General features: G+C 37.7%; 2 protein-coding genes across 2 annotated transcripts in view; one reads left to right on the plus strand and one right to left on the minus strand.

Moving 5' to 3' along the window:
• Positions 1-265: 265 nt before the first annotated feature.
• Positions 266-20402, minus strand: LOC140164509 (DNA repair protein RAD51 homolog 3-like). Its single transcript, XM_072187804.1, has 8 exons — positions 20226-20402; positions 14849-15161; positions 13145-13311; positions 12334-12467; positions 9665-9796; positions 7729-7862; positions 7061-7121; positions 266-2445 (listed from the first exon to the last, which is right to left on the minus strand). The coding sequence occupies exons 1-8, from the start codon at positions 20341-20343 to the stop codon at positions 2317-2319; spliced, it is 1188 nt and encodes a 395-aa protein (XP_072043905.1). The 5' UTR covers positions 20344-20402; the 3' UTR covers positions 266-2316.
• Positions 20403-20621: 219 nt separating this feature from the next.
• LOC140164510 (cilia- and flagella-associated protein 251-like) overlaps positions 20622-21661 on the plus strand; it is a 40413-nt gene continuing 39373 nt past the window's right edge. The window contains exon 1 of the mRNA XM_072187805.1: positions 20622-20733. The gene's annotated coding sequence lies outside the window, so the exon portion shown is untranslated. The remainder of the gene's footprint in view (positions 20734-21661) is intronic.

Consider the following 21661-nt stretch of genomic DNA (forward strand, 5'->3'; position numbering starts at 1 on the left):
CTTCGACCAACAATACCTCGCTCTACCCTTAAAAGAAATCCTGACTGCTATGGACTCAGGTGCAACTTTTTAAAATAGCCTCTTTTCTTACACAATTAACCATTGTGACTGAAAGCAATGCCGTGTGGACGCTATAAATTGGTCCACATGTGTAAAACAATTAGGGCTATACATATCTTTTTACATTTCGTGAAACATTTTTTGACTTATTCTAAAAAGTATTAGGGGGGAACTTATAAGTTGTGGACCGTATATTTTAACAGTACAGAGAAATACAAGACACATAAACTATTATACACTGTAAGCTTTTATTTGAAGTTTATTGTATCATAACTGAATCTTTAAAATAATAGGAAAAAAATATATTCATCTTTCTTACAATATTTACAATGTAACTGAAAAGGACTATGTTTACAAGACAAAAATTTTGTCATGCATTATACAGTTTGTACTAAAGGTTCAAATTTTCATGCGAGTCAAGATAATTAAGCAGTACCAGGATTAAAAAAATACCAACTTGTGGGATTAATGACAGAACCAGGACGATACAGCTATGAGAGCAGTGTTCGAAATATGCCTCAAAAAACTACAGGCCAGCCGGGCTTGACCTTAAAAAGTTACAGGCCAGCCGGGCCGCCAACTAGATGCCAGTCAGAAAAGTTACCGGCAAGGCCAAAAAGTTACAGGCCAATGGCCGGCTGACCGGCCCTATTTCGAACGCTGTATGAGAGGGGCCGAGATGATTGGGACATTTTACTGTTTCCTACAGCAAGAAATTTATCATCCATGTATCTCTGGTCTGTAAATCTAATTTTGATAGGAATTTCGACATTGTGGAACCTGTCAATTGGGCAAAAACCAGGGTGCGAGGCTCCAGACTTGAAACCGGCCATTTCCAAGGTCCATTTGACCGTGGATAGGTACGCATTTCTAAGGATTTTCTCAAAAATATAGACCCATGTCTAAGGATTTCTTTTGAAATATGAAGAGCTTATTTCAAACCGTGTTAAGTCCACAAACCCATGTATCTGATTTTCCTGTGCAATATTGCAATGCTATAGGTATTATAATTTTAGTTGGCTGCACTATTACAAAGCAAATGCACAGTATAATACTGCAGTGTGTGGGCCTTTGTGTCCCAAATGAGAACAATAGTCTGCATATTGCTATGCCGCATTGTTATGGTAAATAATAGATTGTATCACACAAGTAAATGAGACACATGGGCTTGTGGACTTAACACAGTTTGGAAATAAGCTCTTCATATAGACCCATTTCCCTGAAAAGATTGAGATTTTCTCATCATATAAAAGGGGTTTATGACAAAAACGGACCCATGTCTAAGGATTTTCCAACACAAAAATAGGGACCCATGTCTAAGGATATAGTAAGGATTGGAGTGGCATATCCCCCGGGGCAAGAACATTAAATGGCTGGCAAAGCATAAAATTTGATTGGGAAAGCTTAGGATTCCATATAGTACAGACCTGCCAACCTAACGAAGTCAGAATGAAGGACATTGAGACCAAAACCTTGTACATGTACACAAACCAGGTACTGACAAATTTAAAGACTTGAGGTGTGGAATACTTCCAGAATTCAGAGAAGGTTTTGCAGGTCTGAATTTATCACAATAGACTAAAGAGAATGCTATAGCAAATTTGAAAGTTACATTTTCATCATGTTCTGCTGTTCTTACATTTAAATTTGTCATCACTGAATTTTTTAGAAAACAGGACTGGCCCTCATTTTCACTTTGGTAAACCCCAAATGAGGGAGTCCCTCAAAATGAGGGACAGTTGGCAGGTCTGGTTGAGTACCATGCAAAATGCAATTGACTTGTTAGTCATAAAAAAAAAAACGTACATCTCTGGCATTATTTAAGTGAAGCAGATAATGGGGGGGTCTTAAACATGAGCATTAAAGGTTTGCTGTTGTCATACATCTATAGCATCAACTCAGATCATTACAAGTTTCCTTTCTCTTGACCCAGAGGCTGACTTGATTGTCGGGAGTGGCTGTCTTTTTCTTGATATTTATCTTCAAACCGGTTTCTCTCTTTTTTCCCTATAGGCCAGTATGCTTATAGGCTTTTTAACCTGGCTTGAGCATTTCATCAGGAACCAAGTGTGTCTCCACACAGAGTGACCATTTAAACAAACAAACCATCCGAGGTACAGTATTTTCTCCTCCATGAGCGACACATACATATGGCAGCATCTAAGCCCTCGCTCCAAGTTTAATCTCTTTGGATTCTGCCTAACAAGACAATTTGTTTGCTCACATCACAAGTCCATATTATACTGCTTCACAATATCATCTTGACTCGTCGTCACCAACCCTTAACCGTTTCCTGGGATTGGTATCACCATCTTCAGAGGCATGATCTGATGTAGAGATGTTGGATTTACTTGAAATCTGAGTTACTGTTCTCACACCACTCAGCTGAAAAGACAATTGGAAAACATAGTGAGTCTTTCTGTACAACAATGTTAACACATCAAACAAATACACACAAACAAAAGTATTAGTCCAAAAAATGTGATGCAGCACATCAAAAGAGGGACTTTGTGGGAAAATGCTTTTCAAGATATAGATTAAAATGGACAGAAACAAATAAGGAAAATATTAAGAATCTGGGATGCTTTTCCACTTATAAAATAATAGAAATATGATGAATGGCTTGATTAATTTGAGCAAATGTGGTGTCATTTTAAGGCAAAGGAAGCATATTTAGGCCTACATTAAATATATATTAAATATCTGGTGATGTTTTTTTTTTTTTTTTTTTGGGTGGTGTTGTGTGGATACCTGGTGTGGATATGTTTGCGGCACTTTGAAGTGCCTGAGGAGGGTAATTTTGAGAGTTCACTCACTTTTTGCACAAGGTAGCCATCAAATCCCATTAAACTAAACATTTTTATGTACAACAAACTACCTTTATTCACCGCGTGCTCAATGTAACTCACCGCTCAGCTCCATTAATTAGATATTATGAGAGTAATTCCAAAAAAATTAGTTCAAAAATCGCCACTTTCAAACCCACTAGAAAGTCAACAAAATTTGCCATGAACACGTGCCAATCATCTGACCTCTTCTGGGGTATGATGAAATTTAACCTTTTGACTTGACCTTGTAAGCTTAGGAACTGTTTCTAATTTGATCTAATTTCCCCAAAAATGTTTTCAAAAACATCGCCATGATCGATAAATTAACTTGGGACGTAGGCCTACTTCTACCGCCATCAACGTTCGCCGGACATATAGAATTCTTCTGTTTGGGTCACGGCGGCCGTGCGTATAGTCATTTGCTCATTTTAAAGCTAGCAAAATGCTTTCAAAGTAGAAATACTGAACTTAAAATATGACTTCACCTGCAAAGTCCCCCTTTTGATGTGCTGCATCACATATGCAGATGTGATATGAACCAAAGACAATTATGACATTTTGACAGATGGTTGTCTGATTTGTTCATATGGTGTTTTGTACCTAACGCTGAGGTATATCACAAAAACAATCTAATTGGGCTATTCCATTTAAAATCCACACTACCCTTGATGAAGATTTTAGAAATATCTTCCACAGAGGGAGTATGAATTTCAAATAGAACAAACACTTTAGGCAGCCCCATTAGAATTTCATACACCCTCTGATTAAGATTCAACCTGAATCTTCCACTGAGGGAGTGTGAGTTTCAAACAAAGCTGCTAATGCGTTCATTCCATTTGAATTCATACTCCCCTGTGGAAGATATTTCCAAAATCTTCCACATGGGGAGTGTGGATTTTAAATGGAATAGCCCATTCCATCGCTTTAGAAATTAGAAGTGAAAATGTGTAAGGCAATGGTTCGCACACCAGTATGGATGGCATACCACCATTAGGGATGAGGCTGTGTTATGTTTTCTCTCATATTAAATGAACCATGTCAATGGGGTGGGGGTGATGAGGAAAATATGATATCTTCAGATGCCAACACCCGATATTGATTGAGTAAAAGTGAGGGGATTTGTCAATTTTACCCTATGCAAATTTGCATGGTTAATAACTTTCCTTCAAAATTATGAGCATATGAATCTGAGTGATGCATAAACCTGGATAACATCAGGCCTCAATATTTGCACCCATTACAACAATACTTTTGTATCACCAAGAGCACAACAAGTGTGTACCTGCTAGTTTCATCTATGAAGTAACATAAATCATTACAGTGGATACTGGAAAAGTTTGACAGTTTGGGCAGGTACAACAAACAGACTAACAAAAGAGAGGCGTTATGCCTGTGCGTTGTGCACTAAAAATCACTGCGCTTTTTTTACTTCATGCAACATTGTGCCCTACAGATGAACCACCTTTGATCGCATGTGTATCACATACAGATGCTATACTGTCTTGAGAAAGCCAAATGGACTACCGTAAAACCCTGTCTACATCAAGCATATAGTGTGCTTCTGATGAAAGCTACATTAATCCAGTCGCCATTATGGAGTTTGAGCAAATAAATTACGGATCCAAGCATATATAAACAAGTATTATTTTAAGACCGATCTATTGTATTGGTATATTAACGCTTGCTTCGAATTAATTAAGCTTTTATAAAAAACCCTTACCAAAAAAGCAGGCTAATTTAGCATGTAATTAACCTGCAGCTAGCCTGTGTTTGAAAAGCAGGTTTATTTTAACCTCGTAAGGTTGCGCTTAGCATGGTTTTTATAAACACAGGTTAAATTTTAGCCTGCTTTGTAACAAAAACTGACCAACATGTTTTTGCAGGTTAACTTTTAAACTGTTATCTACAAACATGCAGGTTAATTTTGTGCAGGTTAAATCATAACCTGGTTTTAGCAAAAAGCAGGTTAATGTTTTTGCAGGTTAAATTGTTGTGACCAGCTGTTATAATGATTAGCAGGTTAATAATTTTACAGGTTAAATTTTAGACTGCTTTAGGTGCATGATGGGAAATATTTCCAACTGCCATTTTGAATTCTGTAAAATGCAGAGATGATGTGGGCTCCTCGTTTTTTGATGTTTTCAGCTTTATTTATGCCTTGTGTTTTCACTGTTAGACTGTTACTTGACAACTAACAATGTATGTAATCCATGTAGCTAATTTTAATCATCATCATCATCATCTTCCGATACTGTGCAGAAACCTCTGCTGGAGTATACTCGCACATTAGTTGTGGTGCATTCAAGTAAGTGCAGACAAAGAGTGCTGATCCTATATACAAGGTGATTGTGGCATTGTGCAGCTTAAAAAGATGACTGGAAGTGGACTGGTTAGGTGAAGGAGACGCCACACACTCTGGACTTGAAGACGTCTAGGGTTGGCGACTCAACAACTTCCTGGGGCAAGGCATTCCACTGACGGATAGTGTCGGGAAGAAAGAGCCTTGCAGTAAAGCTGTGCGGGAGAATGGAACATGGAATCTCTGAGAGTTGCCCCTGGTGCAAGGCCTGGTTACAAAGTGTTAATGCTACATGGATGCACATGTATAAGATATATGGTAAGCTTAAAAATATAAATTTATGATATTGATGTAAATGCAATATACTTCTTAAGGTTTTAATGTTGGCAGTTTAACTTGAATTAGGGTAATAGTTTAGTGTATGGTAAGGAAGCTATTGGGGGCATAATATATCGTCGGAACATCAGTATTTATGTTCTACTCTATTAGTCAGCCTCTCATTCACGCGCGGATGGGAAATAGTGTTCACTTTATGTTTGATACGGTTCTAGCCTGAAATTTTGCATAGAACACGCTCCGTAGTCCCTTTATTTCAAAATTTGCCCAAAGTGCTTTTTTCCGGGGTCAAAATTACTAAAAATGTATTCTAAAGGCCAATGGTGGTGATGTTGGTGTCTAAATATATGTTTATGGACATGAGAAAGTCATTTAGACAGTTTACGAAATCCAAAATGGCTTCCTTATGTTCCAAAATTCAAAATGGCGGCCAAAATGGCGAATTTTAGGCAAACTTATTTGAACGGCTTTTTCAGGCCGATGGTGGTGATTTGAGTGTCTATGAATATGTATGTGGAGATGAAAAAGTCATTTACATAGTTTATCAAAATCCAAAATGGCTGCCTTATACAAGAAAAAAACCCAAAATGGCCGCAAAAATGCCGAGAATTATTCTAACTTATTTGAACGGCGCTCTCTGGCCGATGGTCGTGATTTGGGTGTAGGTATATGTTTGCGGACATGAAACAGTCATTTATTTACATGTAGTTTATAAAAATCCAAAATGGCTGCCCTATGCCCAGAAATTCAAAATGGCGGTCAAAATGTCGAATATTAGTCTACATTTGAACGGCATTCTCAGGCCGATGGTGGCGATTTTGGTGTCCAGTTATATGTTTATTCAGCTAATACAAAATCCAAAATAGTTGCCCTATGGTCCAAAATGGCAGCTAAAATAGATAATTTTAGTAAAAATTACTCGAAAGATGCGCACGGCTTAAACAGCAAAACTTACTTAATAATTAAATTAAATCATTGGCATACAATGTGAAAGTTGTTATTTGCAGTGTGAAGCAAGGGGACACATTTTCCAGGCAAATTTTGGTCTATATTTTAGCTCTCACAACCTGCTTTTTAGACTGCTATGTGCAGTAAAAACAGGTTAATTTAGATCCCAAATTAGCCTGTTAAATTTATGCTAATTAGACAGGCTAAAACCTAATTTAAATATTTCGGCTATATTGCAGGCCTAGCGCAGGTTAATATTGATTTGCAGGTTAATTTAGCAGCAGGCTAAAAGTATACAGGCTAAAAATTGCAGGCTAATTTTGCAGGATAAAATATGCAGGCTAAATATATGCAGTCTAATTTTAACCTGTATATGCGAATTTTGCAGCCTAACTTAGCGTGCCTAATTTACATATTTGGCTCTATTGCAGGCTTAAGGCAGGTTAAAATTTACCCTGCATTTTTCGCAGTCCATGCAGGCTAGGCGCAGGCTAAGTGCAGGCCTGCTTTTCTGGTAAGGGAACACTCTATATGCTTGTAGACGGGGTTTTACGGTATAGTTGTGTGTGTGACTTCATTTTCTACTTACTGTGATATCATATGGTACAGTCATTTCTTGCTTGCTTGGTGATTTGTATAAAGTTGCATACCTGGGAAAGTAAACAATATTTACTATAAATTACTGATTAGTTATGATAATAATCTTGAGAATTATAAGCTAGCTGTAAGTTTTGCAGAGAACTGTGTGGCAAAGTGAAATTCAAAAGGAAGCAGTTCCATAATCATGTTATCATCTACATTTTGGTCCTTAGTGATAGTTGAAAAATCCAACATTCAGCTGATAATGTAAAAGAGGGCCACATTTGCCACTCAAACATGTCAAAGAAGAAAACTTCATGAAAGTTCATCTGTGTTGGCATACAGAATGAAGTTTAAAACTTTTGATCCACACACAAGAAATTATTCTAACATCAAAATTTTCAGATAGCTCTCCATCTTTCATCCTGTTGAAAGATGGCTGGTTTACTCCGATTTGCACTGCCTCCTTGATGCCTTGTTCAAAATATCCATGGTCTCTGTCCAAGATCTGTCACGACCTGATGATATACATCACAGTCTGCACTCTCACTAATGAATGAAGGTAGGAATAATTTCTTGTGTTTGGATCAAAAGTTTTAAACTTTAGAAGAAAACTTGCTGGTTTTTATCTTGATGAACATCACATAATTATATAACATGGACTAATTCTAGACTTACCGCTGACTATTTCTCCAGAACAATATTAACCTAATGGTGCTTGCATGACCCCAGCTTTCTCCTAATGCAGGTACTAGATGAGAGTGTCCATTATGTCCTCCTACTTTGGTGGTCATTTGATTGGTCAAGACAACCTGGATGTCAATATCAAAGAACTAGTCTTGTTAGTACAAGTTTGTATAAGTCTGTTAGCTGAACGTTCGTGTGGGGGTGTTTGTGGGTATGAGTACTTGTTTGTTTCCTTTTTTTTCAAATGCAATGATAATATCAGATGACCAAGATGTCAAGTCTCCACATGGCTCCCAGTATTGTTCAAGGAGCACTTCTGTTGTGATAACTGATAAATGTGGTAATGGCAAGAAAAATATGAAGAATTCACTGAGATGCAAATACTGATTTTTGACAGTGTCTACATGTAGTACAAAATGTACCCAATATGCCCACCCCACCCACCCCTAATACTCGCCAAGTGAGTTGTTTCCAACCATGGTGTTTGTGTTTCACACACATTCCACCCACTAAACCATGCAGTTTTTCACACACACACCCCTACATAAACAAACTACTGTGTGTTTGTGTCACAAACTGGGGTGCTATTAATACCCCCTCTATAGGTCAAAGACATCATTTTTTCATGGCAGTGAAATGATGCCACTTTCCCCCACATCTCATATGCACAGTTTATCCCTTACATATCCTGTGTCATGAATAGGTATGTAGCCCACCAGCCTTGTGGGTAAGAGTCTAGGAAATTATTCCAAATATCCCTTGAATACCCTAGTTTGTATGCCTTTATCTAATCTTGCCACACATGACAACTTATACTAATTAGCCCTAACCCGGAAAAGAGTCTGTCCAGGAGTAGGAATTTGTTAGCCTTTCACATGCTGACAATACACATCTGATTGGTTAATCAAAACTAGCAGGGTTCATGGCCAGGCCTGATTACAAAGTAAACATATTCTGTATAGAAAACTGTGCAGCAAGCGATTTACTTCAGAAAATTACTACATTGCACAAAACTAAGTCCATTATCTATACTCTATAGTTAATTGAATGTTAGCTAATGTTTATTGACTCTTGTAATAACCCATGTGTTACAGGCCTATAAACCTGTATAATATTGGTGTTCATACATATGACCCTGACAAAAGCTAGCAAGAGCAAGCTGTGTAATTATTTTGTTTACTTGTGATAAGATACAATTTTCTTCGTAGTTATAGCCAAATTTGTTTCTTAGTACCGTAGGTGACTTAATAAAAATTCCTTTAAAAAGGAATGGGCGCCCAATGTGAGCTTGATCGTGATGTGGTAAATTTCATGGTGGTTAGATTTGGTATTATTATCTCTTGCAAACCCGGTGACACCTCATTATAGAAATCAGACCTGTTGATAGGTTGTAAGAGGGGATAGCCTTTTCCAGGCACGAATTGGGCCATATATAAAGAAAGTTTTGCTACTTTGCAACATAATAAAGACCTAAATGCAAAACGAGATCCTGTAGGTGGCTCGAGGTGGCTAAAAACCTAAATACAAAATGAGGTTTTTAAAAAATATTGTTTTCCAGAGTCAAGACGCAGGTATCATTATTAAGCCTCATATCACTTATTTAATTTTTGTCGAATAAGTGCAGAGTAGGTTAGATATGAATACCGGTATTGAATGTTAGACCAAAGTAGCTCAAAGTACATGTACTATACACCTGATCCGTGAACTTGTCTTTTTTAAAGACAAATTCTTGTTTTAAGCTATCTCCAACCATGGAGCTCTATGGTTGCAATAAGGCTCCACAGTTGGTATGTGTATAATATGCATACTCCAGTTTGACTGCGGATGCAAACACCACACACATATGTAATCATCTGTAAGGTCCTCACCCCCTCAAAAGATATGAACAACCCCCTCACTCCCAATAAACCCAGGGGTACTAACTTACCGCTAAGTTCTGATGAGTAGCTATCCTGATCAGATTCTGTGCCAAGCCATTGAGTAGTCTTGTCCTCAAAGACATATCATCAAAATCATGACGAAAATGGAATGCAATACTGTCTATTACTATCAAATGCACCTGAAATGAAAAACACACTTCTCTTTTGTAGTGTCCCAAAAATAGGTTGCTCTAATGCAGTAAAGTCATGGGAGAATCACAACTCAAAAGTAACAGGCCAATCCAGTTGAAATCTATACACCCCCTATGGAAGACATGTTGCTCACACACAGGGGGTGTATATTTCAAATGGAGTCACTCATTCAGGTAATCCCATTTGAAATTCATACTCCCCGTGTGGGCGATGTATAAGGTAATGTTTTCCACAGGGGATGTATGGATTTCAACTGGAATAGCCCAACATGACAGTGAAAGAGAATTACTGATGATACTTGAATAATAGAAAAACTAGATGGACCGCGGTTCTCGGATGTCGCGGTTTTCGACGCAAAGTGTCGACCGTGATGCCTCCACCAAAGCGAGTGAAAGAGAATTACTGATGATACTTGAATAATAGAAAAACTAGATGGACCGCGGTTCGACCGTGATGCCTCCACCAAAGCGAGTGATGTGGCACTCACAAGTTGATACAAGCTTCAAGCCTAAATGTTGACTGTACCCACCAAATTTGCCCATATGAGTTTTTATCAATTTGACCTCAGATGACCCCTGGTGACCCCAAAATGGCCTTCCAAAAATTTGGCTCTAAATGTTGACGTATGTATAAGGCGATGTATAAGGTAATGTTTTCCACAGGGGATGTATGGATTTCAACTGGAATAGCCCAACATGACAGTGAAAGAGAATTACTGATGATACTTGAATAATAGAAAAACTAGATGGACCGCGGTTCTCGGATGTCGCGGTTTTCGACGCAGTGTCGACCGTGATGCCTCCACCAAAGCGAGTGAAAGAGAATTACTGATGATACTTGAATAATAGAAAAACTAGATGGACCGCGGTTCTCGCGGTTTTCGACGCAAAGCGTCGACCGTGATGCCTCCACCAAAGCGAGTGATGTGGCACTCACAAGTTGATACAAGCTTCAAGCCTAAATGTTGACTGTACCCACCAAATTTGCCCATATGAGTTTTTATCAATTTGACCTCAGATGACCCCTGGTGACCCCAAAATGGCCTTCCAAAAATTTGGCTCTAAATGTTGACTGTACCCACCAAGTTTCATGCCCATAAGATAGATTTTACTAATTTGACCTCAGATGACCCCTGGTGACCCCAAAATGAACTTCCAAAAATTTGGCTCCAAATGTTGACTGTACGCACCAAGTTTCATGCCCATACAACAGATTTTACTAATTTGACCTCAGATGACCCCTGGATGACCTCGGATGACCCCGAAATGACATTCCAAAAATTTGACTTTAAATATTAACTGTACCCACCAAATTTCATGCCCATACGACAGTTTTTACTAATTTGACCTCAGATGACCCCTGGATGACCTCGGATGACACCGAAATGACATTCCAAAAATGTGGCTCTAAATATTAACTGTACCCACCAAATTTCATGCCCATACGACAGTTTTTACTAATTTGACCTCAGATGACCCCTGGGTGACCCTGGATGACCCCAAAATGACCTTCCAAACATTAGGCTCTAAATGTTGATTGTACCCACCAAGTTTCATGCCCATACAACAGTTTTTACTAATTTGACCTCAGATGACCCCTGGGTGACCCCAGATGACCCCAAAATGACCTTCCAAAAATTTGGCTCTAAATGTTGACCGTACCTACCAGGTTTCATGGCCATATGACTATTTTTGCTAATTTGACCTCAAATGACCCCTGCATGACCTCAGGAGACCATGACCCACTAACCAATACAAACTTGTTCTGTCTGAGGTCAAGACGCACCCACCCACTAAGTTTGAGGAACGTGTGACCCCTAGTCTCCGAGAAAAGAGGTAAATAAGGAAAATGGGCCCCCTGACCTCAAATGACCTTTAACCTCAGTATATGACCTTGAATCTCACCAAAAAAAAGCAGCCAGAGTTTTTGACCATGACCCACCTATCCTGAAAATATGAAGTCAATCCGTCCATCCATGCCCGAGATATAGCATCCGGACGGAAAGACGGACGGAGAGACAGAAGGAAGGACGGAAGCACGGACATTGCAAAAACAGTATGCCTCGCGGTGGAGGCATAAAAAACACCCATCCTTTACACAACACACAGATTTGACCAACGGTCACCAATAGAACAAAATAATGAATCACAACATTAGGACTTCTTCTGATGAGGATGTGTGTCACATGTCAAAATTTCAAGGTTAATTGGATTTTCAATTCCAATTTCAAGTCAGTTTAAACTTTTTAACATTTTGATGATGAAACAGTTTTCCTTGTCACAGTAAACAAGACTTTTGAATTGAAAATTCTGTGATGTAGACTTTTGAATTGAAAACTCTGTGATGTAAGACCCTGTGATTTTGTGTGTGTTTTTTGCTTTTCTTACTCAATGTTATTTAAATTTGTTTGTCTTTTTTCACTTTTTTAGCAGTTTATATGACTATTAAAGTGAGTATGTGTAAAATGCTCTGAGCACTCAGAGAATACCCTTTGAACTTCCTCAATAGTTTTTGATATACCTACCTTATTCTTTTCTGTAACAAAGTCTGGTAATAAGTTGACTAGTGCTATAAGTTCAGTGTAGTTATGACAACGGAATACATGGATACCAGAGAGAATATGGTTCACTGTGAATGTTGATAAAGCCTCTTGTTCTTCTGTAGATAAAAAAATACAACAATACAATGAAAAAAACAAAAACATCCACTGCTAGCACTAGCAACAATGTTAGTGACAAAAACTTGACAATGGAAAAGGCAAGAAGCATTTATCACTTTTGAGAATTGTATCACAGTTGCAGACTAATAGCCAAAATAAAACAAAACAAACTCTTATGACCACTGTTGACCGTGTCACGTATCATCACATCTAAGTTTACATTTTAGTAGTTGACTTGATGCTTAGAACCATGTAATACAACCTGTTTTGATACCTTGGATTTGAACTTTGCCACTGATATCCTTCTCATACATGAAGGTGTAGAAGTTTCAAGTAGAAGTTTCATAAAGGATTCATAGCTAATGCTCACAAAAGTTTTGAGAGTGTTATACTTATGGCAGCAAATTGGAAATAGAAATAAAAGGGGGATATCATTTTCTTTGGAAAGGGGGGGGGGGAGAATCCCAAATATACTGGGGGGTCATACATTTTTGGACAGAAAAATAGCCCTGTGGGGGTCATAAACTTTTTGATGAACAAAATGTAGGGAATCACAAGATGACCACAGATAGTGTGTTTTTTGTTGCCGAAATAGGGGGTCGCAATTTTATTGACACCAACTTTTTGTAAATTTGGGACCCCCTTCCGAAGAAAATGATAGACCCTAATGCATTACCTGTACTTTGCGATGAGGCAGATATACATGTGCAGTGTTGTACAGCAGCTTTTGCCATGTCAGCTACCCTATGTGCAATAAAGCTCCCTTCAGTATCTATGTAAACAGCTTCACCACCAACTCCACCAAAACACTGTGGAATTTGAACATCCACACATAATTGCATGCTAATGGAGAAAAAATGTTAGAAATGTTATTGCACAATGCACACTAGTGCCGATATATCATCATCTTAAAGCTGTTTTTGTTTGATATATGGTTTTAGTAAGTTATATACTTCATGAATTTATTTCTTCATGGATTAGGAAAAAGTTATGGGATGATAAAAATGGTAAATAAGTGACTGTACTGTTGAAAAAGGTCTTTTGGTGAAATTGTCAAGAACAAGAGGTTTTTGGACAGGTGGATTAAAACAGTGAGTTTTTGGTGACAGCCAGACTAACCACAGCTAAGTGGTGGTGTTGGAGGTGGAACATCTGCATAGATCTGTAAGAGTAAGTTGAGTACCCTGTGCAGCTAAAATAAAGGCCAGTAAGTCACTGTTGTTGATTTTAAGGTTAATGAGTCAAAACTTATCATTACCTCCACCAATAAATTTCATAAAAATGTTGTTGGCTCACCAAATGTAAATGTAGTACATAATTTGCAGCAACATAATTTAAAGGAGGATTTCGTGATCCTAGCATCCTCTTTTTATGACATTTTTCAGTAGATATCCACTAAAAAAGCTTATTTCCAAAATTTCAGTTGATTCCGATTTTGCGTTTGCGAGTTATGCATGATTATGTGTATTACACTGCTCCATAGACAATGTGTTGTAATTTCTTTCTGGTGCACCAGAACGAAATTCAAATTTGGCGATATTTTTGCTAAACGAATTAATCTGCAAAAATATTTGGTACATAAACATTATGTAGCCAGAGGTATCCAGTGGTGTAAAAATCTCAACTTTTTTTTGGGAAAAGTGGGGGATGAGGCTGTGGATCACTTAAATGCCCCTTTAAATAAATAAAAAGTTCCAACTAGGAGTACAAAAACACCATTAAAGAAATAACATCATTTTTTTTTTATTGCAAGCATTAGGATTAGCAAAGCAACATATAGTATTTGATCAGGGTTCACAGTTTTTGCCACAGGTGGAAAAAAACCACGGTTTTAACTGCAGTTAAAACCGCTTAGCAAAAAACAGTTTTTGCCGGCAAAAATGGCAAAAACTAAAAAAGTGATTTATAGTTCAGTTTTTTCATCTCAAAACAAATTATTAAGTTACAAAAATAATTTTCTGAGTGTAACAAGGCCAGATTTTGTAATTATAAGTAACATATAAAGAAATTAAAGGTATGCATTTTCATTGCTCAAGTGCATGACCCAAATGTGGCGTATATCAAATTTAAAACTTTTTCATTTTAAGGACTTATGAGACAAAAAATATGTTGAATGATTCATTAAAGGTTGTATGCTAATGTTTATGAGCTTTCTGTGTTACTTTTTAATATTTGAGTAACTATATGTGAGTTTTTGCCAGTTTTTGCCATTTTTGCCGGTTTAAACCGGGCAAAAACTGGCAAAAACAGGTTTTTGCCGGCAAAAACCGAACCCTGTATTTGATGTTTTTATACTGTGATTCCATCATTCCACATCTGACACACATGCTCCTAAATTAGTTCAATTTCATAAAAACTCATATTGACACAAATCACTCACCAAATTTGTGTTTTGCCAACTCCTGGTGCCCCACAAAGTTCTGTGATTTTCCCAAGTTGTACCCCACCTCCCAACATCTCATCCAAGTCTTGACAAAATGTCACAATTGGTTGATGAGATTTCTCCTGTCTTAACATATCCAGTGCAGTCAATGTACTCCCTGTCTTTGATTGCTGACTGGGAGCCAGTCTTTGGCTGGTAGTGGTAGACTTAGATGTAGTAGGCATGCTGGATTGGTGGCTATGGACTGGGTCCAATTCTCCTTTCACAAGTTGTAACACTTCTAAGGCTGCTTCTTTGGAAATTCCAACTTCTGTTGAAATCAAAATGGTTTTAAAATGAGTGATTTTATTTCATGACGTTTTGTGGAAAAAGTTGGTTTTGTTCCAGTTTTGATACTGAGAAAATCCTTCCACATCCTGCCCCACTGCAGCAACTTGTGCAATAATTTGCAATTTTAAATTGAAATGCCTTAAGGGGGGGCACTATTTTAATAACAACCTATACTAAATCCAGAGAGAAAAGCGTTTTTTTGGTAATGTCACAAATATATATAGCCAGCGGTCGAATTCAACGGTATCGCATCGCAACATGCAATGCAATTTCCATCAACTGCTATGCACTTTTCCGAAATGCATAGCTATAAGTGCTATACATAAATTTGAGCTTAATTCCACGTCGTATTTACCTCAAAAGTTCCCCAACGCATCACGATTTTTGAGCCAAATTCCACATCACATTTTTTTGGCATTTTGACACAAAGCACATGGGGATATCCCTCAAGCTAGAAATGTAAAGCACCAGGTAATTTTGGTGGTTCCTGAATCTGTCAAGCTCTTGCAATAGCAAAATTACGTCTGTAAAATCAACGGCTATCAGCAAAAAAACCTGACCTCTGACCGTTGCTAAGAGATGTTTTCAAGTAGTTTCAATACCCCCTGAAGCTGTATATGCCAACTGCGCATAAAAAATTGTTTATATGTTTACTGAGCATCGGTTTCAAAATACCCACTTTCTCTCGCGATAATTAGCTCATGAATAATTAATGAGGGAAATGTCAATGGCAATATTATACGTAAATTTTGACTTCTTGAAAACAACCTTGAATTCTGATGGCTTGTAAGCATAAAATTCAGCACACACATGAATTTATTGATGATAAATAAATGATGAACACATACAACCTGTATTTTCTTGGATATCGTCAGCCTGGTACGCTAAATGCCTAAGTCATTCTTACATGTTTCTCATTTGCAATTTTGATTTTCTGAGTAATTATTCCATACAAGTTAATGAAGAATGTGGCTGGAAATTTGATGAATTATGGGTTTATTACTCAGAAAATCAAAATTACAAATGAGAAACATGTAAGAATGACTTAGGCATTTAGCGTAGCAGGCTGACGATATATTTGATATTTTATTAGCAACAAGGTGAGTTTGGGAAATGTGTGTGATGCGCAAATACTTATTGGCGGCAGTGATAGCCAAGATTTAATGACAATGACAGAAGTTGTAGATTCGCTACGCAAACACAAATATTGCATCGGCAAATGCTACACATTTATTTTTCTTGCATAGCAAAATAACTGTGATGCAAAATTTGGAAACTGCTATAGTATGCTAGATACAAACATGTGTTTTGCATAGCACAAACAGCTATAGATGCAAAAAAATTGACTGAATTCGAACCCTGTATATATAGCAAATTTAATGAAAAAAGAGACAATTATTACTAAGTAAACTAATTTCCAATCTCATGCTTCCAAATTACTGTGAATTTGCCCAATTTTCCATCTTACATAAAGTATCTCCACTTTTTTCAGATATTTAGAGACAAAACAAAATGTTTTTCATGTCCATCTCTAACTCTAAACTAGTTTCTTGACCCAAAGTTGTTTAAAGGCCCTACACAGTGTACATTACCCGACATTACTGTACATACTGTATACCCACAGAGTCTTAGCCAGAAATCAGAAACCACCCGTCCAAGCAGATACCAAAATTTGACCCTCAAATATAAAACAACTCGTCTATACCCATGGAAGGGTCACTGGGGTCAAATATGTCACTCTGAATTAGTCTCAAGTTCATATAACCTTAAAATCATCTGTTTTAGAGCTATCACATCTGTAAAATCTATTAAATCCACCCGTCTAAAATTAGATTAACCCGTCTTAATGACGGGTGGACTTATGGCTGGCTAAGACCTTGTGTACCCATAATCAATTAACTATATAGAGGGCTGTATTTTTGCATTGACAACTTGTCCTGAACTTACCAGGCTTTGCGTTAAAAACTTCATGGATGAAAACTGGTTTCAATACGATACCGGTACTTGCACGATTTTAATGCAAAGTCTGGTAATAAGTTGTCAATGCAAAAATGCAGCCAAGCACTCAAGTTTAATAGCCCAATTGATACGGGTTCGAAACATGGTGATGGTTAGTACGGTATATGCATGCTCTTGTGGAAAATGCACGAAACGCTAGCGTAAATTCCCATCAAAATCACTCGTTCGTGCTACGTGAAAATTTTAGAGCTTGAATGACTGGTTTTGCATGCAGCTCTTTTATGTCAAAAATTGTGATAAAAGCATGGATTTTGGAACAAAATAAAGCTTGTTCGACGAAATAAAAGGTATGTTTGTATCTAGTAAGAACATGCCTAACCTTGATGCGAAAGTTTAGTTTGATAAATTCGTGGTGGTCTAAAAGAAAAGATCGCCCCTTTTGCATACCGTTGCATCAGCGTACTTTTCGTGGAACAACACGATCATTTGAATCAGACTTTGAAGTCTTTGAGCATTTGAAGTCTAACTTTAAATCTAGACGGGGATAGTTCAATTCTCAAATGTGCTTGCACCGCCGGGTTGCACCGTAACCCCAGGGGGTCACTCCCATTGTGGCCTGTACACCATTGTTCGATTTACCACCTGCACGCCTGCACATATAGAGGTGACTTTGATTCTGTGCACGTAACTTTTCAAATGTACCTGCACAAGTACATGTAAAATTTTAGTCGTATTAAAATTACACAGTTGGAATCGGAAACACACAATGTGCCTTTTTCAAGTTAACTTTTTTAGATAAATCGAACACTGCTGTACAGTGTACATATGTACACCATCCGCGATAAATCAACTTTTGAAAAGCACCCTAAACAAAGATTTAACCCCGGCTAAAACGATACCCTAAACAGGTACGGTACGGTAACACGCGCCTGTTTTCACACACTAAACAGGGTCAGGTAGGGATTTTATTCCTTGCATCAAATTTCATACCCTAAATTTCATTTCCGCGTATTAGCAATTGCAATTTTGCTACCCTATTTTCCAATTTTTCATGTTTTTGAGTTACCCTAGACACGATACGCGCGTATCGTCACTATCGTGCCTACCCACAAAAAACTACCCCTTTTAATTTTACGCGTTTTTATTACCGTATCACGGGTGGTGTACAGGCCACAATGGGAGTGACCACCTGGGACCGTAACCCTATGCTATGCCTAAAATATACGTCGAACAACTGAATACATGCACAACGTGTGGACCAATATATTTTTGTAAACATTTTAGGCCTATAACAAAATGTATATTTTCGTACAATTGTACAACTATCGTTTCTACCCTATGACCTATAAAAGTTACCTGTTATCAAAGTGTGGATCGCAAGTATCTTTGATGCTGAAAACTAACGATATTCACGCAGGGACAGGCCGAAAACCTTACCTCGATCGTAAAATCCAGCCCATGCATGTCATAAATAATTCATTATTCCATTAATATTGTGTAAATGTCACTGATTGTGTCCATGTATTGTTATTGCACCTGCGATAGCAGAAGTCATGCTGAATTTATATTCGATCGCTGGATCACCACATGAATTCGCCTCTTTAAAAAAAGAAAACCTCTACAACCAGGTTGTTAAGCATCGAGCACGCTGACTGGCTTAGCAATTATCAAAGTAGTTTTGTAAACCAATCAGGTTAGACGTACTTTACTGGCGGGTCACATAAAATTCATACCGTAAAAGGCTGTCGCGTTCATTGATTGGCTTACGATTTGGAAGATTTTTGCAACCAATCACAAAACGGGTTATATATAAATAAGGCGGCCGTCGGACATTTTGTACACATCCATGATGACGTCATGCCCAGCGCCACGAGGTAGCCGGAGCCTTCGCTTTTCTGCGAAAGCGAGCGAGTGGTATAAAGTCAGTTTCACACCTGTGATTTATGGAGCATATCATAAAATCTCTGAGCACATCCACAGCGCATTTGACAGATAAAAATGACATTTGCAATTCTGAGCAACGGGATTCCATGAAATTGAAGATTATGTAAGTTATTCTACAGGATTGGTAATAATTAACAGCTGGTCTGCTGTATTTGAAGTGCATATTGAAGTTTGTGTTATGTTATGTGCAATAGATATTACACTCAGGACACATGACAGGAAGCATAAATTGGCACACTTTCCTGCAATTTGTAGGTAACCTAGGCAAACCTTAGTTAACACATTTACTAGTCAGCGAATTTGCCGAGACCGGGGCCCCAACACAATGCATATTTACATAGAAATTTGAATTTTTTTCGAGAATAGGTGGGTGAAGGAAACCTACATAAATATGTTTTCTATACTTCACTTGACCCAAATATATGATTTTTTATGGTGATAATCAATTCGCACATGGAATTTTATTGGGTTTTTGATATCAGTTCCATTAAAAAAAGCTGCTATCGCCATGAGACTAAGATCTAGAAACACCCCGAAATGCCGCTTTTAGGGAATTTTGCTAGCTGAATCTTTTTGATGAAAGTCAATCTTTGACAAGATGTAACTTTGCTACGGAAAGTGCTATGAAAAAAGGTTTTCAGGAATTTCAGTTTTGGCTTAGTTTACTCAAGGGCTTTAATTTGATATATAAAACGATGCAATTTGATGTCAAATTTGAATTCACCTAGTATACCTACAATTTGTCTGTCGCTTGCGAAAGTTATTTGGAGTTCAGGGCACGTCACACCGAGTGTGACGTGACCTCGCTGGGGCCGGGCCCAGGCTGGGCATGCCTAAAAGTAAAAACTAGGCCTGCTAGCTGCTGGCCTTAACTGTCATGACTGTAAGCGTGTGGTCTTGCGTTTTGCGTAGTACGTTCAAGTTACGCAAATATCTGTGCGTACCCATGTTGGCTCTCATGACCGAGAATTAGATATTTTGCCTATAAGTGTATTAACTAAGGTTTGCATGTTTGTGCATGTGTGTACCCAAATATAGTGAGACTGTCGAATTCAACAGCATGCCATGAGCATGACTCAGTCTCTGTGGCTGAGGCTTGACAGGCTGAGCCTGTGCTCTGCATGTCTGGATAATTAATTACCTTTGCTAAGTTCTGATGGCTTTAGACCTGTCAAATCCTCAACTGTGCTAAACCCAGCATTCTTCAACTTCACCCGCACTGTTGGAGAAAAGGGGAAACTCCCAATATCTCGCTGCATGGTATAATTTTGTCAATAAACAAAAATATTTACACCAAAACAAACGTCAGATGCAGAGCAGCCGAAATCACTATAGAGGGCGCTCTCACTGAAGAGCTATTGCCGGGTTTCTGAAATCAGAAAACTCTTACTATAAGCAAAAATAGAATACTTTTCAAAAACTCATTATCTTTGCAAACTGCATAAAAATACACTTGAATAGTAATAAAACGCTGGGTTTAACAAAAGCTTATGCATTTTGATGATTTTACTAAAGTTATTCAAAATATTTTTCTTTCACAAAACTCTAGGAACACTGCACAGGTAAACAGCTGCAATCTCCTTGGTGATCATTTTACGAAGAAGACCTGAAAGTTGTAGTAAATTTGAGTCAATTTAGAGAAATTCAAGGTTTGTATGACAATAATGTCTTAAAATACAGATAGATGAATCGTATATCAAAATATTGCGTATGTGCTTGCATGATAAGTTATTTATTTTTCTGTTAAAATCAAGGATAAAGTTGGGCCTAAAATGTCGAAATTTGTGCCAGCTCTGCCAAATTCGGCAGTTTACAGTTTCTGTCGCTTTTGCCTTGCTCGCAGAAGTCTAGCCAAGAATTTGCTCACTGATAGCTTCACATTCTAGGCTAGAGACCATTGCATTCAAAATCTAGTCGGATTCACTGAAGCATGGCACCGTGTAAAGCAATGGAAGTTCAGAAGTAAACACAGCTAGGGCATGATTGATGATCACACAATTTTCAAGTACCGGTACTAGGTTTTTTCACATGGAAATTATTTTGTTTAAAAAGGTGATCATTTAACTTAAAAAATGAGGGGTCAACCATGTCTGTCTGTACCTGACAAATATCAACAAAGTTATGGGCAAATGTCTGTTTTTAAAATTTTTCATTTTTCTGCGGCCATCAGATGCCTTACAATGTCAATGACAATGTCAATTCATGACAATTCAATTCAAGAAACATTTATTTCACAACTTCAAAAAAACATAGTATAAATGACAAATGCCATAATTTTCAAACCAATTACATACAAAGCAAAGTAGTGAATCCGATCACTTACTCCGAATGACTTACTCGGTACAAAAGAGCCAGTAATGCATCATTTTTCACCACGATGATCCGTTTTACACAAAGGCGATTTTATTTTATGAAATCTAACTATCACTGCATGATGACTTCTGTATCAAAGGACCAGCACTTTTTAGGCTACATCTCCAAGTTTCTGGTGTCCAAATTTCAAAATTTTGTATTTTCCTATGGGGGGATTACACAGTTAAGCCATTTCCTGTGGTCGCAACTTTTTGAGCTTTTTGA

The sequence above is a fragment of the Amphiura filiformis genome, chromosome 11, assembly GCF_039555335.1.
Source record: "Amphiura filiformis chromosome 11, Afil_fr2py, whole genome shotgun sequence".
NCBI lineage: Eukaryota > Metazoa > Echinodermata > Ophiuroidea > Amphilepidida > Amphiuridae > Amphiura > Amphiura filiformis.

What these genes read in the sequence shown, in the direction of transcription:
- LOC140164509 (XM_072187804.1), bottom strand. Translation starts at nt 20,343, where the DNA reads ATGCAGCGAGATATTGGGAGTTTCCCCTTTTCTCCAACAGTGCGGGTG. An exon ending in GTTGGCAAAACACAAATTTG is followed by an intron (nt 13,312 to 14,848) that starts GTGAGTGATTTG and finishes TTTCTCCATTAG; the next exon opens with CATGCAATTATGTGTGGATG. An exon ending in TTGTTACAGAAAAGAATAAG is followed by an intron (nt 9,797 to 12,333) that starts GTAGGTATATCA and finishes TTTTCATTTCAG; the next exon opens with GTGCATTTGATAGTAATAGA.